Consider the following 16,637-nt stretch of genomic DNA (forward strand, 5'->3'; position numbering starts at 1 on the left):
ATATATATATACTGGGAGCCACCGACTAGAGACAGTGCACCGGGAGCAGCATGGGTGGTTGGGAGGCAATGCGGAGCGCTATTCTATTGCTGGAAGTCTTAAAGGCAAAATGATTGGATTTGATATGCGTCTCGAAGATAAAATGACAGGATTTTGAAAAGTTGGGGTTGGTGGGCTGTTATCAATCTCGCCCTGGGGGTAGATCTGGTTCCTTTTGTTACGCAGACTCCAGAGCTTCGAAATTTTAACTGGAGACTGGCGCCTACTTCTCGAGTCTGTGCAAGAACTACACTTATCCAATGCGATGGTTCTCTGGGCGCCGAGAACGAAGAATAGTGGAAGTACACCAAGGAAATCCAGGAGAGAGAAGCCTGGCACAAAGTAAGAGAAGTTTAAGGGGAAAAGGCGGAAGGTTAGGGGAGTAAGCCGAGGTAAGAAAACACTCTCTTCCCGCCAAATCCTGCAGCCAGTTCCCTCCGAAATTTTAAAGGATTCCCCTCCCAGGTATCAGCGTTCTGGAGGAAACCAAAAATCTTAACTACTCTCCAAACTGCTGCCCGTCGGTGGAGCGTGCGGAGACAGGAAATTGAGATGTTCCGCTGACTCTAGGAAACCGTGTCGTGACGTCACGTCCGACCAAAACAAAATGGCCGGGCAATTCCTAGTGCCTGGGCGAGCGTGCCCTCGGCATTAGCAACTGAGCATGCGCCAAAGCCACTGCCCAGGCGACGTGCCTTACGTCGGTGATGGGCGCAGGCGTATTTCGGTGGGCCTGAGTTTGCGCCGACTCAGAAAGCCCAGGCGAGTTCGAGAATGGCGGGTACTGGTCTGGTGGCCGGAGAAGTTGTGGTGGATGCCCTGCCGTATTTTGACCAAGGTTATGAAGCGCCCGGTGTGCGGGAAGCGGTGAGTTCGGGGTGTCTGTGTTGCTGACTCAGCGCTCGCTGGCCCTTCGTGCTGAAAGAGGCGCCTTACAATTTGCTGGCTGTACCCTGGTCCCTGTTCTCCTTTTTAGGCTGCGGCGCTGGTAGAGGAGGAAACTCGCAGATACCGACCTACTAAGAACTACCTGAGCTACCTGACAGCCCCGGATTATTCTGCTTTTGAAGTAAGTGTGATGTCTTGAGCCCAGCATATGAACCAGGATCCTGTGAATCTTTCTTTTGGATTGAGAGCCTTAGCCACGTAAAAGTGAATTTTAAATTCCGGCTTTAACTATTGCTTGCTTAGCTACTACTTCCGCTGTTATAAGGTATCACCAGTGCATTGAAAACCGTTAGATAAGCTTCTTCTGGGGTTCTTATTCTGAGACCCACAGAAGGACTTTCTGGAGCTGTCAACAAGCTAACAATGCAAAAATTAGTGTGTACGTTTTTGCGAGATGGGTTCCTTGCGTAAATTCTCGAAGGGATCCTTTACTCTCTAAGGTCCACTCTAAAACAAATGATCTAGGGTTTTTTAATATATGTAAGTCTCATTGCCTAAGCTCTTGAGAACCACTGGAGGGCGGCGTTTAAGTGCACCCAAGATACTATTCAGGGTCTAATCAGCTAAATGAAGTGTAAAATATCAATTCTAAATTAGTGAATTCTGTTAAACATTTTAGTACATACATGTTTGGGGTTTTTTCCCCATTGTAGGTAACCATTTATTTATGAAAGAATGCTGTTATTAAAACACAGTATTTAGGGCCGGCCCCGTGGCTTAGCGGTTAAGTGCGTGCGCTCCGCTGCTGGCGGCCCGGGTTCGGATCCCGGGTGCACACCGACGCACCGCTTCTCCGGCCATGCTGAGGCCGCGTCCCACAAACAGCCACTGGAAGGATGTGCAGCTATGACATACAACTATATCTACTGGGGCTTTGGGGGAACAAATAAATAAATAAAAACAAAAAGGCAGTATTTATATTGAAGTAACGTGAAAAAACATTGGTTAAGTTTTAAGTAGGAGAGAGATGTTCCTATGATACGGTATTTTCCCATGCTCTTTCTAAATGTTGTTACCTAGTTATAGTCATTACCACATTAAGAACTAAGCACAGTAATGCTTATTAGATTGATTTCTGAAAGTTTCAGATAACTGCATTCAATCACAAACTTTTAAATATTTGAACCAGTTTTAGCATTTTTAGCTCTCTTAAATACAATGCATGCTTCCTATCTTTATAATTAGTATACTGATTATGTAACCCTTAATAATAGGAGCTAATAGTGTACTGGGCTTACTATTTCAGTCCTAAAAACAACCCTGTGAACTATGTATGTGTATTATCCCAATTTTTTAAAAAGGGAAACTATAGCTGAGAGAGGGTAACTAATTTGCTTAAGACCTTAACCACTCTTCAAACTGCCTTTGAAACTGTTCTTCTTTTAATTCATTTAACAATTATTCATGAAGGGCTATTCTATGCCAGGTATTGGGGAACAGGATGGGCAAGGTCCATAGTCATGGAGCTTATATTCTAGAGTGTGGAGACAGACAAATAATCAGAGAATATCAGATTATTAATAAAGCTATATAGAGGATTGTAAAGTAGTCGTGATTTGGAGTGACTGGGTGACTATTTAGATAGGATGGTTGAGGAAGGCCTCTCTGAGATGAGAATGCTCCATGGACAGGGATCTTCTTTGTCTTCTTCACCACTGTATCATCATCATTTAGAAGGGTGCATGGCACACAATAGGCACCTAAATGTTTATCAATTGAACGTACAAAGAGCTTCTAAGACAGTTTTATTTAACGAATGCTTACTGTGTGCCAGACATGCCCAGAGCTCTTTTCATGACTTAGCTCCATGAGTGTTGGCTCAGTCTTTGGAGAGAGTTGAGTTAAAATTCCAGATCTGTCTCGTACTGGCCATGTGAGTTAAGTAAGGGCTCCTGTGTTACATGGCTCCAGACTGCTTGTACTGCATTTTTATAGTTTCTTATCTAATTGTTAGTTGTTACTCCGTCTCTGTTACTGTACATAGCCTTCTAGCTAGAATGCTAGAGCTACATGTAACTCAACAATAGTCCGAAAAAAGGCTTTCTCCAATAAGAAATGCTCGATGCAAAACTTTTAAACAAGGAATGTGTGATTCCGGAAGGCCTTTTTTGCTTACTCTTTAGTCTAATTGTTAAGATAGTTGAATCCCTCGAAAAATTAAAATTACATGAGATAACTAAGATAATACCGTAAATGAATATTTCACTTAAGCAATTCTGTATTCTCAGGGCAGGAAATGTGCAGAACTCTGTGGAATAGGATATTGACCAAAACATTGGACCTAAAGAAGTTGAGCTATACCACATTTTTTGAAAATAGTAAAATTATTAGAGCAGCTAGCAGAACCAGTTCCTTTTGTCTCTTCCCCCCTTCTCCATTCTTTGCAAAGAATAAAGTGTGAAAATAGCAGCCTGAACCAAAAAGAAAGTATAAGTTTAGGCTCATAGCCCTAACGCTAATTGTTTTATGTCCAAGTCCTTTCTTCTCTTCCCTTACCCCCAGTGAATACTTAGAACCATGGTTCTCAACACTTGCTTCACTTTACAGTCAACTGGTGGGTTAAAAACAAAAGTCATAATCATGCACAGTCCCCACCTCAGTATAATTAAATGGGAGTGGGGGAAGGGTTGGAATTGTCTTCAGAACTCCCAGTTTATTCTGATGTGCTGCTGGGGACTGAGAACCACTGATCTGGGATTAATCTTTTTCTCTGTGGGCCCCTTTACATATGAAGGGTGTATATATCTGTGTCTGTGTCTGTGTGTTCTCCAGATCCTGGAGAGCATTTAACCCAGAGAAGGCTTGGGGGAAGGGAAATGATCCATTATAATGGATAATATAAAGCATAAATATTTAAGTAGGTTAGATTCATTATTTATTTGGTGGTTGTCGATTTCAGTTTGTTGATATGATTTTGGAAATGATTTTTTTCTATGATTTATACATCAGACCGACATAGTGAGAAATGAATTTGAAAGACTGGCTGCTCGACAACCCATTGAATTGCTCAGTATGAAACGGTAAGTCCTATTTCTGAGTTCAGCTGGGTTTAAATCATTGTTTACTTTATCAGTAAAACTGCTGTAGCCATGTTAAAATAAATGTTGAAAAGAAAAAAATTCTTATCTGTTTTAATATATTTGTGTTTTTTCATATAATAGTGGTTCAGATAATCCTGTGTTAATATTCAAAGATATTGTTTGCACCATTGTTTTAAAATGCAAAATATTTTAGAACCCAGCAGTAAGGGAATGGTGAATTGTAGTGGAGTTCACTTTTAAGAATTCCCAAGAATATTCCTGATTAGACATCTGGGTCTTCACTGATCACTTATATGGAGTGAAACCAGTGTTATGGCTTATAATGATCCCTGCTTCACTCTTACACAAGGCAGCGTTAGTAAATGCAGAGTGCCTGGATAGTTTGACTTTGGCTCCACTATCTCCCCTCCTGTGCCACTTTACTACAAAACTATTCTCCTTGCTCAGGAAAAAAAAGTGAAATACCCTTTGTTACTTTCTCTAAAATGGAGAATTGGGTTGCTTAACATCTGAGGTCCTTTTCAGCTCTAAGATAACTATGGACCTTGAGGGCATTATGCTAAGAGAGATAAGTCAGATGGAGAAAGCCAAATACTGTATGGTTTCACTTATATGTGGAAGATAAAAACAACAACAACAACAAACAAATACATAGATATAGAGATTAGAGTGGTGGTTGCCAGAGGAGAAGAGGGAGGAGAGAGGGCAAAAGGAGTAATGGGGCACATGTGTACAGTGACGGATGGTAAGTAGTCTTTGGGTGGTGAACATGATATAGTCTACACAGAAATTGAGATATAATGATGTACACCTGAAATTTACATAATGTTATAAACCAATGTTACTGCAATAAAATAAATAAAACAATTCTCTTTTCAAATGCAAAAAAAAATAACCATGGAATTATGAGTACCACTAAGTGATCTGTCAGAGCAGAGTCCTGCAAGAGAGGGCCACATGAACAGTTGGGCTATCCTCTCAGCATATATATAGATTATAAGAGGGATTTGAGTCTCTAGAACCACAGGACCAGATTTCTTCTTTCTTGTGCTCCATTTCCTATCTGGCCTGAGTTAAAAACGCAGGACAACTTGCAGGACTCCTCAGTTCTCCCATTTCCTGGTGCCTCTGCTCTAAAGATTTTCATGATAGTAGTAACTACTTTATGGCAGTATGTTTCAAACCATTGGTAATGACCCATTAAGCAGCAGATTGTGAAGTAAATTTAGTAAGGTACCACAGCACTTTTTTAAGGAAATAGGATAGAAATACCAGAATGCATTGCATGTAAAGGTAATTCTTGTTTTGTGAAACTTTTCAACTATGTGTATTTGTGCACTGGATTACAGTGTAAAGTATTTCTTGCTGTGGGTTATAGTCAGAAGTTTGAAAAATGCTACATTTTGGTGTGTGTGTAAAGATTTTTTTTTTTTAACGAAATGTTTTATTATTTCTTGATCCCAGGTGCATATCCCTCAGTTTTTCATAGGAATGATGTGGAGTTTTTACAATATCTAGTAAAAATATTAAAATGGAAATTAAAACTTAGTTTGTAGTAACTCAATAATGAGCAGAGATGTATGAAGAGTATTTGCTGACTATATTGGCAGTGTTGAAGGACTGGGTGGTATGCAGAGAAAGAATAGTGTAGGGTCCCAATGCAAAGAATTATTATATCCCTTCCCATTTTTTCTCCAGAGGGTTGTGGGTGTATGGGGGGGAGGGTGGATGGATGTAAGGTGTGTTTTATAAAAATTATAGCATAGTTTTTTGTATTCTACTTTGTTCATTTACTATATTACAAACAACTTAATGTTTTAAGTATTCTTCAGTAACATCATTTAATAGCCAATACAACAACCTTTTAGGCATACCACAGAGATATAGCAGATTCGGTTCCGGACCGCTGCAGTGAAGTGAATATCACAATAAAGCGAGTCACATGAATTTTTTTGTTTCCCAGTGCATATAAAAGTTATATTTACTGTACTGTAGTCCGTTTTGTGTGTAATAGCATTATGTCTAAAAAAACAATTACATACCTTAATTTTAAAATATTTTATTGCTTAAAAATGCTAACCATCATCTGAACCTTCAGCAAGTCATAATCATTATGCTGGTGGATGGTCTTGCCTCCGTGTTGATGGCTGTTAACTGATAGGGCGGTGGTTGCTGAAGGTGGGGTCGCTGTGGCGATTTCTTAAATAAGACAACAATGAAGTTTGCCACATCAATTGATTCTTCCTTTCATGAACAGTTTCTCTGTAGCATTTGATACTGTTTGATAGCATTTTATCCACAGTAGAACTTCTTTCAGAATTGGGGTCCATCTTCTCAAACCCTGCTGCTGCTTTATCAACTAAGTTTATGTAATATTCTAAATCTTTTGTTGTCATTTCAGCAATCTTCACAGTATCTTCACCAGGAGTAGACTCCATCTCAAGAAACCACTCTCTTTGCTCATCAATAAGAAGCAACTCCTCATCCATTAAAGTTTTATCATGAGATTACAGCAATTCAGTCACATCTTCGGGCCCCATTTCTAATTCTAGTTCTTTTGTTATTTCCACCCGTCTGCAGTTACCTCCTCCACTGAAGTCTTGAACCCCTCAAAGTCATCGATGAGGGTTGGAATCAGCTTCTTCCAAATTCATGTTAATGTTGATATTTTGACCTCTTCCCGTGAATCACACATGTTCTTAATGGCATCTAGAATGGTGAATCCTTTCCAGAACATTTTCAATTTACTTTCCCAGATCCATCAGAGGAATCACTATCTATAGCAGCTATAGCCTTACGAAATGTATTTCTTAAATAAGACTTGAAAGTCAAAATTACTCCTTGATCCATGGGCTGCAGAATGGGTGTACATTTGTAGGCATGAAAACAACATTAATCTTGTACATCATCAGTCAGAGCAGTAATATTTTGAAAGGAATCTTATTTGTAAATTGATTGTTTCTTAGGATAAATAGGTTTCCTGTTATTGCAAGGTCTGCGTCTTATCTTCAGTCTTCTGTAGTTTTTATGGTGTGCATAGACCCGTGGTGTGTTCTGTTGGAAGGAGAGATACAGCTTTGGGGGAATATGTGGTTTTATTTTATTGTTATTTAATTTCAGATATGAACTTCCAGCCCCTTCCTCGGGTCAGAAAAATGACATTACTGCATGGCAAGAATGTGTAAACAATTCTATGGCCCAGTTAGAGCATCAAGCGGTTCGAATTGAGAATCTGGAACTAATGTCACAGCATGGATGTAATGCGTGGAAAGTATATAATGAGTAAGAAGCTTTTTTTTTTTAACCCATCGCACCCACAGCTTTGGTATTTTTTTAAAATGCGGGAAATAGAGAAGGGGAAATGGGATAAAAATAGTATAGCTGGACTTTCACTTGAATCATGTCCTGGAACTACAACTCATTTGAAAGGCCACTACTTTGAGACCCACTTCAAAGTTTTAGAGTACTAAGAGGACCTAACCCTAACTACCACGTTTATTGTATAATATTGTAATAAAATGAGTCCTGGGGTCTGATTTACAAATCCCAGCTTGGTAGAATGTAATCCTTAATGTGTGAGATTGCTTATACAGTTGATTCTCTTGAGTCACATGTTATGTTCTATAAAGTGGCTTTGAATACTGAATTAGCAAATACTGTACCATTAGCAAATACTGTACCATTTCTTCTGGGAGAAATATACATGTATGTATGTGTGATATGTGTGTGTATATGTGTGTATATATACATACACATATACATACATACACACATGTATATATGTATACACACATATATACGCACATGTACACACACACACATCTTGCATAAATTATAATCTTAAATCCTAAAAACAACTCATCCTGGCAGATCCTATTTTCCTTATTTTATAAAAGAGAAAACAAAGTTCAGAAGTGTTAAGTAACTTGCCAGAGTTGGAAATTAAATTCCATCCTGTGGTCATCTCTGTATGAGACCTGAAGCAAAAAGGCAGAGTGTCTCCTTGTTCCACTCCTTCACCTGGGAATGTGCACATTCGGCAACTCAAATTTTTTGCTGCTCTGGGCATGTCTACAAATGATCACAGAACACTGTAAGTATTTATTTGAGTGAGGAGGCAAATTTACAAATACAGAATCTGCAAATAATGAGAATTGACTGTAAGTAGGGAGTCAACCCCAGAAACAAAGTGCCAAAACAAGCCACTAAGCTCCTATTTCTGTTCCATCTAACTAGCTTTAGGTTTTGTTATCTAAGGTTCAATTTTCTTATTTGTAAAATTTGGTGGTTAAATGGTCTCTGTAGCTCCTTAAGCCCTAAAATCTCCTGAGTCTCTATCAATTGTTTAGGGGGAAAAAGACCATTGAACCTCATGTCTGTACATAAAACTGTTATAGAGTATGTTTCCTGAAACAATAAAGCAAAATCTCCAAACGATAAATACCTTTTCTCAAATTTTCAGAATTATATTTTAAATTTGTATGACCGCATAAGGATCCAGTGGGAAAAATCCAGAATTTGAGAAAATACAGAACAAACAATTCAGTTTCTTTTGTGAATATGTTGCAAGGGGAATAAAGGAAAAATGGGGTCAGAGTGATTAAGAGACAGACCAATCAAAAAGAAGTCTGTATTTCACAAAGCGGGAAAATGTGATCCTTGTCCTCAAGCTTTATCTAGTTGAAGAGACAAGATATTCTATGTCAAATAACCAGTAGTCCATTTTTGGCAGCATGGGGGCAAGTGCTGCATCATATGCCGTGTTGTGTAAACTACAGAGATCCAGAGAAGGGATATTAAGAATTAGGGTCATTAAAAAGGGGTGAGATTTGGATGTTTAGAGGAGAGCAAGAACATTCCAGGAATGGAGAACATGGATGCAGGGGTAAAAAACATTAAGTTGAAAGGAACATTGCTTTCAACTTGCTTAGAAACCTTTACTAATTCCCCATTTCGTCCAAGGTAAGGTTCAGACTATTTAAGGTGGTATTCAAGGCAAAAGGCTATAGCTCAATTTTAGGCTTTCATTCCAGCCAGACTAGTCCTCTCTCTGGTGATTATCATATACCTTTCCTCTGGGCCTTTACTGCTGCCTTGTCTCCTCCTGGAATGGCATTTTTTGTCCCTGAGTGTATTTTGTCTCTTTCAGACCCAATGGATGTTTCTCCAGAGGAGGTGTATTGTATCTTATCAAAGTAAATTTCCTTTCCTCATGAAAGAATTTGAGAATGTCAAACATGCTGGGCAGAAAGCTTTTAGTTATAGGTAGGTCTTGGTGCAGAAGTGCTAAAAAAAAATAGTACAGTCCTGTATTTTGTTAATGAGGAGAAAATTCTGTACTTGCAACTGAAGGGAAACCTTCAAGGTCAGCCCCCGGTTTTACAATAAGCAAGCTTAGCTCCAGTGATGTCAAATGACTCATCCAAGGACACACAGCTATTTAGGGCAGAGCTGGGACTAGAACCCAAGTCTTTTGACTCCCATGATACAGTGAAGTAAGTTTTAATAGAAAATGTTCAGAGTACTTGAGGAGGGACCTGTATACTTAAGAGGATGGAAGGAGGGAGAAGACAACAAATAAATTGGGCTTTCAGGAAGAGGTAATTCAAAAGAAAGCTCCCTGTTAATGGTCAGAGGTCAGGAATAGAGTACTGAGCTTGGTTGACCTCAGCATGGAGTGATTGTTGAAGTCAAGGAAAGTGGGATGAGCTGCAGGAAAGCCTGGAGGAGCACAGCTATGTGAAGACCAAATCTTGAGAGAATTGCAGTTATTGAAGAAATCAGTCAGTAAAGATAGGAGACTAATGCAGGAGAGCAGCAGGAAATTTGAGTCACAAAAGCCAGGAAATGATATTGGATCTAGAGCAAGAGCATAGTAAGGCCAGTGTGGTTGAAATGGACCCTACACGTGATTCTCTGCTGCCTTCGAGGAAATCAGTAAAGCTGTTATTTAAAAAAGAAAAAAAGGAGATTGAAATCAACCTTTGAATCACTTCTCTAATGATGATAATCGCGTGGTGCCCTGTATTACTCAACTTCTCCCTTGTGCTAGTTAGAGCCGACTTGGACTTAAATCTGAATATCTAGTCTTCCACACCAGTTTTCTTTTCTTTTCTTTTCTCTCTAGTTAGCAGTAGGCAGGAGGGGAAAATAACAAGATAAATGTAGATACAGAAATATAGAGATAAAAGGGGGTTTAAATGAGTGTACTCATATCCGATATTTTCCATGGAAAAGAAGTTATGACAGTTTAAGAAGTGACATAAGTACACAAATCAGAGTATCAGTAAACTGCTTGGGCTCAAGGGTGTTAAAGACCTGAAATAGAATTCAGCTCTGACTATGTTACCTTGACCAAGTTACTTAATCTTTCTAAGCTTAGTTTCTTCACATGTGAGATAGGGACAATCACACCTGCCTCCAAGAACTCTTGTGAGAATTAAATTAGCTGATATTTATAGAGTGTCTAACATGGTGTTTGGTACAGAGAGCTCAATAAATATTAACTATTTTTAGCAGAAAAACTTGATCTTTTTATCAACTAGGTAGTTCACTTTTAGTTGATACTAGGGATTTTAACGTACATTTATCTGATTTTCCTCTTTTCCTTCCTCAGAAATCTAGTTCATATGATTGAACACGCACAGAAAGAACTCCAGAAGTTAAGGTAAATTGTTTTTTCCTCTTACTTTAGAATAAAGTTTAGGTGAACCTTTAATAAATAGAGTGAGATGAAAAAGGAACCAGTGTTCTATAGTCATATGAGAGTAAACAATTGATGATCCACTCTTTGTCCAGCCTCTGGTGTTGGGTTTGCCCTACCTGAGTGAAGGAGAAATAGATCTGAGGTCTGAAAACATCTCTACCAGGTCATTTGTAATTTGCAAGTCTGCAGACACTGAAAAGGCACTTTTAGAAGAGGGAAAAGTTGCAGAATAACATGTATAATCTCATTTATGTAAAAAAACTAAACACATGTAGGAGAGAGTCTGGAATGACACCCACCAAAAACTGAACAGCAGTTATCAGGGAGAAGAAGAAGCACATGGGAAGAGGGACTTGAGATTTTTAATCTATGTGTGTGCATGTCTGTGTCTCAATTTTTCACAGTGAGCGTGTTTTATGAAATTTGTAATTGAAAAATAATTAGAAGAATGTTAATTCCTGAAATTACTCTATGACTGTAGATATCTGTTCTTCTCAAGGGATTAAAGATGTAGTATATTGATTATAGGTTTTTCTGTTGATTTTAGTCTTATGTTAACATGTAGGTGGGTTGTGTAAATAATTTTTTACAGAAAACATAATCAGGATTTAAACTGGCAGCGAAAGAACATGCAACTCACAGCTGGATCTAAATTAAGAGAAATGGAGTCAACGTGAGTATCTACGATTCTCTGGGCTTGAAAGGCAATGAGAGAGTTATTAACAAAAACTGAACCCCTACTAATTGATTCTGGTTTTAGAGTGCCCTGTTTTCAGTCCAGTATTTCTGCTCTAAGTAGGATTCTACCTGTATTCCCCTTTAAGAGGAAAAAAAAAAAAATGTCTATTTTTTAACTATCACAGGAGGGAGATTCTATACTTTGTTGATAATTTGTCTCAGTTTTTTTTGCCTTTGTGTTCTTCATGTACACCTGTGTTTATACAAATCCCTAAATATAATCATGAATTTTTGTATCGTTTCTTTTTTGCTTTGCTGTTTCTCTACCTTCCCTCTCTTCATCACCTACATCATTCTCCTTATTCCACCTTCCTCTCCACCTCCATGTACCCCATGTTATCAATCTCTAATGCATCTTTTCACATTTTTCTTCAAGCTAATAAAATCTTGTAAATATACGTGTGTTTTCATTTGTCCTAGAGATTTTTTGTTGGGGAAGGGGAAGGATCCTTAAAATCTGTAGAATTTTTCTTATCAGTTCTAGAAATTTCTACACCATTTTTCTTTAACTATTGCCTCTGCCCTATTTTCTCTCCTTTTCTGGTAATTCAATTAAATACTATCTTCCATCAGTCATTGTCTCTTCAACTCTTTCTTTTTCTTTTTGTTTTTTTTTTTTTTTAAAGATTTTTTTATTTATTTTATTTTTTGCCCCCAAAGCCCCAGTAGATAGTTGTATGCCATAGCTGCACACCCTTCTAGTTGCTGTATGTGGGACTCGGCCTCAGGATGGACAGAGAAGTGGTGCCTCGATGCGCACCCGGGATCCGAACCCGGGCCACCAGCATCGCAGCGCGCGCACTTAACCACCAAGCCACAGGGCCGGCCCTCTTCAACTCTTTCTAATTTGCTTGTTTTTTTAATTAAACTTTTTATTTTGAGATAATTGTAGATTCACATGCAATTGTAAGAAATAATAGAGAGATCCTGTGTACCTTTTATTGACTTTCCCTGAATTATGCCTCAGTTTTTTAAAATGGAAAGTTAAAAGTGAAGGTTAGTGTTATGGCCCTGGCTGAAAATGTATATAAGATAAAATCTGCTAAGAGAAATTTTACATTGAGTAATTTTTCCTTTTTTTTTTTCTTTTCTAGTTGGGTATCCCTGGTCAGTAAGAATTATGAGATTGAAAGGACTATTGTGCAATTAGAAAATGAAATTTTTCAAATCAAGCAGCAACATGGAGAGGCAAACAAAGAAAATATCCGGCAAGACTTCTGAAAAGACAAATTAATTTGATGGATAGAAAGGAAGGCAAGTTGGGCTTTCACAGAAGATCAGGCATCTGAGCTATTAAGAACAACAGCATCTTATGGAAATCATCAGTGGTTAAACGTTTAGAAACTGTAGAATGTGGATTGTTAGGTTCTATTTGTACATTTTAACAAAATAAAAAATTTCAACTTAATGGTACTGTTTTATTGCCATAAAAAAAACTTTAGGCTTTCAACATAAGTATGATTTTAGAATAATATTATATCATAGAATTAATTTTGAGCCACTTGGACCATATTTTATATCCAAGAGATCTTTATTGGAAGTTTTCAACATGTACAAGAACTTGGAAACTTTTGGTTTATGTATTTTTCAAATAAGTAGTTCTAAACAAATTCTTGGTTACCAAACAAGACTGCAAAAATACAGTGACTCCATATATGTCATCATCATCATAGATAACAGTTACAGAAAGCTTAATATATGCTGAGCACTGTTCTAAGTACGTTGAACTAAACCTATGTGAATAAAAATCATTTGATCCTCACAAAAACCTCAGGAAGTAATTTCTGTTGTTCCCATACACAGACTTGTAACAGGTGCTGATTAACTTGGCATAGTTTTATAGCTACAAAGTGTCATCCAGGTTTTGAACCCAATAGTCTAGTGCCAGAATTGTGTTCTTACCCGTCTACCTGTAAGGAATTAAAAAATAGAAAAGATTCCTGCCCAATTCAGAAAAAATATTTGTAACACATCAAAGAATAAATAATCTTTATGTACAAAGACCTTTTACAAATCATTGGGAGGTGAATACCCCACCAGAAAAAAAGAAGATATTTAGCATTGATAATACAAATTAAACCTAGAACTTTTTAAACATAATAATAATGGTCAGTCCTTTTTTTGTTTGTTTTTGAGGTATGATTGACATATAACATCATAGATCAGTGCTTTTGAAGGTACATGTTTAGGAAACGCAGGTTGCAGAACAAGTTGTATAATATGACTCCATTTATGACTTTAAAAAATCATCTTTTTAAAATTTTGTGTATTTTGACACTCATACCCTCTCTACACATTAAGTATGGAGTTTCACACGAGAGCTGACAAATATTTCACGTTACTGTAAGGTGGAGCTGATGCCATCCAGCAGTTCAGTTTTTCCCATCTTGTGTATCACAAGATTTATAATTTATTGAATATTTTCTTGTATTGCCCTTTTTAAAATAAACATGACTGGGAAATGGATATATGAGATATGCTGAAACTGGCAAATCTTTAACCTCAGAGAGAAGCTCTTTGGTCTTGAGCTGTTGACTGCTCAATTACAGAGGAAAGTAAACTAGAGAAACGTATTAAATACTTACATAACATTGTCAAAAAAGGTGATGAAGTTAAAAAAATCTTTAAAGATTTAGAATCAGCATCTAAAATGCATTACAATGGTCTAAATTCTGGGGAAAGTTCAATAGTATGTTAAAACCGTTGAGGATAATGCTGGCTAAGATCATAACTTGAAGTGACCTGCCATGAGCACCATATGTTGCAATCTTTTGATTTATTTTTTTTAATTATATTATTGCCCCATGGGAGCATTCATTCATCTCTTGCCTAATCCAATTTGCTGCGCCTTCTATTCAGCCCCAAGAAATTGTATCTTCTCTTCCCTGCCTGCGAGACGACTTCAGATATCCCTGCGCTTTGCCAAACTCCTGTCTCGTAGTCTGAGTCCTCCTCACTCTGTTGTACTGTTTTGCTAGAAAAATCCTAGTCTAGTGCAGTGACCAACTTGCAAAGTTTGCATATTTCCTTGCCCCAGGTGAGTTTGGTGTGCCAGGCTCAGAGTGTATTACTCTGTAGAAAGCAGCGGCTCTAGTAAATGACAAATCACTAAGTAAGACTGATTGTTTCTTTTGTGTGTGTGGGGGGGGAGGATCAGCTCTGACCTAACATCCATGCCAATCCTCCTCTTTTTGCTGAGGAAGACTGGCCCTGAGCTAACATCCGTGCCCATCTTCCTCTACTTTAGGACGCTGCCACAACATGGCCTGACAAGCGGTGCCTCGGTGCGCGCCCAGGATCCAAACCTGGGCCGCCAGCAGCGGAGCGCGTGCACTTAACCGCTACGCCAGGGGGCCGGCCGTGCTCTGTTTCTTTAGATTGATCATACTCATAAAATTTTGTCCCATTGGTTGATAGTCTTCTCTTGTTCATAAACAACTACGTAGGGTTTGAGGATGGGCCCCAAAAAGCTAAGAGAAAGCAAGTCTGCATGACGTTGGATGACCTGTTTCAGCAAGTTAATCAGCTCTACCGCTAGATCTTCAATATGTGAGCCAATAAATTGCCTACTTTGCAAATCACTTTGAGTTGGATTTTCTATCAGTTGCAACATAAACCATTCTATGTTAAGGCCTTCAAGATAAAATACCCAGGTTTTTTTTCTCTAAAGAAATTTAACACTGTATGCAGCAAAATACTTGATTTTTACAACGTTTACCTCACAATGTACTATTTGGATTGGGATCTCCACAAGGGAAAATACTGGACAAAGATAAGAATGAAATTGTCACCCTTATCTATCAACTTCAAGAAAATTTGAGGGCCAGCCCCGTGGCTTAACGGTTAAGTGCGTGTGCTCTGCTGCTGGCGGCCCAGGTTCGGATCCTGGGCGCGCACCCACACGCCGCTTCTCCGGCCATGCTGAGGCCGCGTCCCACATACAGCAACTAGAAGGATGTGCAGCTATGACATACAACTATCTACTGGGGCTTTGGGGGGAAAAATAAATAAATAAAATCTTTAAAAAAAAAAAAAGAAAAAGAAAATTTGAGCTTCCTAGTGCATGTGAAAGAAATCTTCCTCGGGCTGGCCCCGTGGCTAGCAGTTAAGTGTGTGGGCTCCGCTGCTGGTGGCCCGGGTTTGGATCCCGGGTGCGCACCGACGCACTGCTTGTCAGGCCATGCTGAGGCCGCGTCCCACATAAAGTGGAGGAAGATCAGCACAGATGTTAGCCCAGGGCCAGTCTTCCTCAGCAAAAAGAGGAGGATGGGCATGGATGTTAGCTCAGGGCTGATCTTCCTCACACACAAAAAAATCTTCCAGTTACCATCAAGTTCACTGGCATTTTTGTAATTTGTCTTAAATATTTTAACCACATTACCCCTTGTAATTTTTTAAAATTTATTTTTTATTTTTATAAAAATTATGTACTTCTTTTTCTCTTCTTCCCCTGCCCCTCCTCCCCCTTCTTCCTGCCTTTTTCCTATCCTTCTGTTCCAATCCAATATTACCACCACCCCAAACTTAGTTGTATAAAACAATAACAAGCATCTATTGTTAATATCTTGCACAGTTCTGGAAATTGACTGGGCTTGGGGAGACAGTACTCACTCAGGGTTTCTCTTACAGTTGTGGTCAGATGATGGCTGGGACTAGTGTCCTCTCGATGGATTCTTCACTCATATCTGACACCTGGGCTGAGTAGACTCAGACAACTGAGAGCTGGAACATTCAGGAATCCTTGGGTACTTCTCTGGTTATGTGTCTGGTCTCTCTGGCATGGTGGCTTCAGAGTAGCAAGACTTTTTATATGACAGCTCAGGTATCCAAAGGCATGTGTCAGAGAGTCCAGCAGAAGCTATGTTACCTTCTATGACTTGGCCTCAGAAGTCATACAGTGTTACTTCTGCCCCATTGTAATTATTAGAAGCAAGTCAGTGAGGCCAGCCCATATTCAAGGAGAAAGAAATGAGACTCCACCTCAGGTGGAAATAGTGTTGAAGAATTTGTGGACATGTTTGTTTTTTTAAACTTGGACATGTTTTAATATCCCTCCCACTCCCTTTCCAATGATTCAGTCCTAAAGTCATTAGGTGGGGCAGAGCCAAGTAGGTATCTACATAGAGGGTGGGCCCTAAAACATTCTGACTGGTGTCCTTATAGGG

At 38.7% G+C, this 16,637-nt stretch overlaps 1 protein-coding gene across 1 annotated transcript; it reads left to right on the forward strand.

The window, feature by feature from the left end:
- The first annotated feature begins 757 nt into the window (after nucleotides 1–757).
- On the forward strand, nucleotides 758–12,880 carry BCAS2 (BCAS2 pre-mRNA processing factor). Its single transcript, XM_004420641.3, has 7 exons — nucleotides 758–906; nucleotides 1,016–1,108; nucleotides 3,937–4,007; nucleotides 7,149–7,310; nucleotides 10,645–10,695; nucleotides 11,327–11,407; nucleotides 12,567–12,880. The coding sequence occupies exons 1-7, from the start codon at nucleotides 814–816 to the stop codon at nucleotides 12,691–12,693; spliced, it is 678 nt and encodes a 225-aa protein (XP_004420698.1). The 5' UTR covers nucleotides 758–813; the 3' UTR covers nucleotides 12,694–12,880.
- Nucleotides 12,881–16,637: the final 3,757 nt, after the last annotated feature.

The sequence above is a fragment of the Ceratotherium simum genome, chromosome 2 (assembly GCF_057802395.1).
Source record: "Ceratotherium simum simum isolate JZ-2026a chromosome 2, ASM5780239v1, whole genome shotgun sequence".
Lineage (NCBI taxonomy): Eukaryota > Metazoa > Chordata > Mammalia > Perissodactyla > Rhinocerotidae > Ceratotherium > Ceratotherium simum.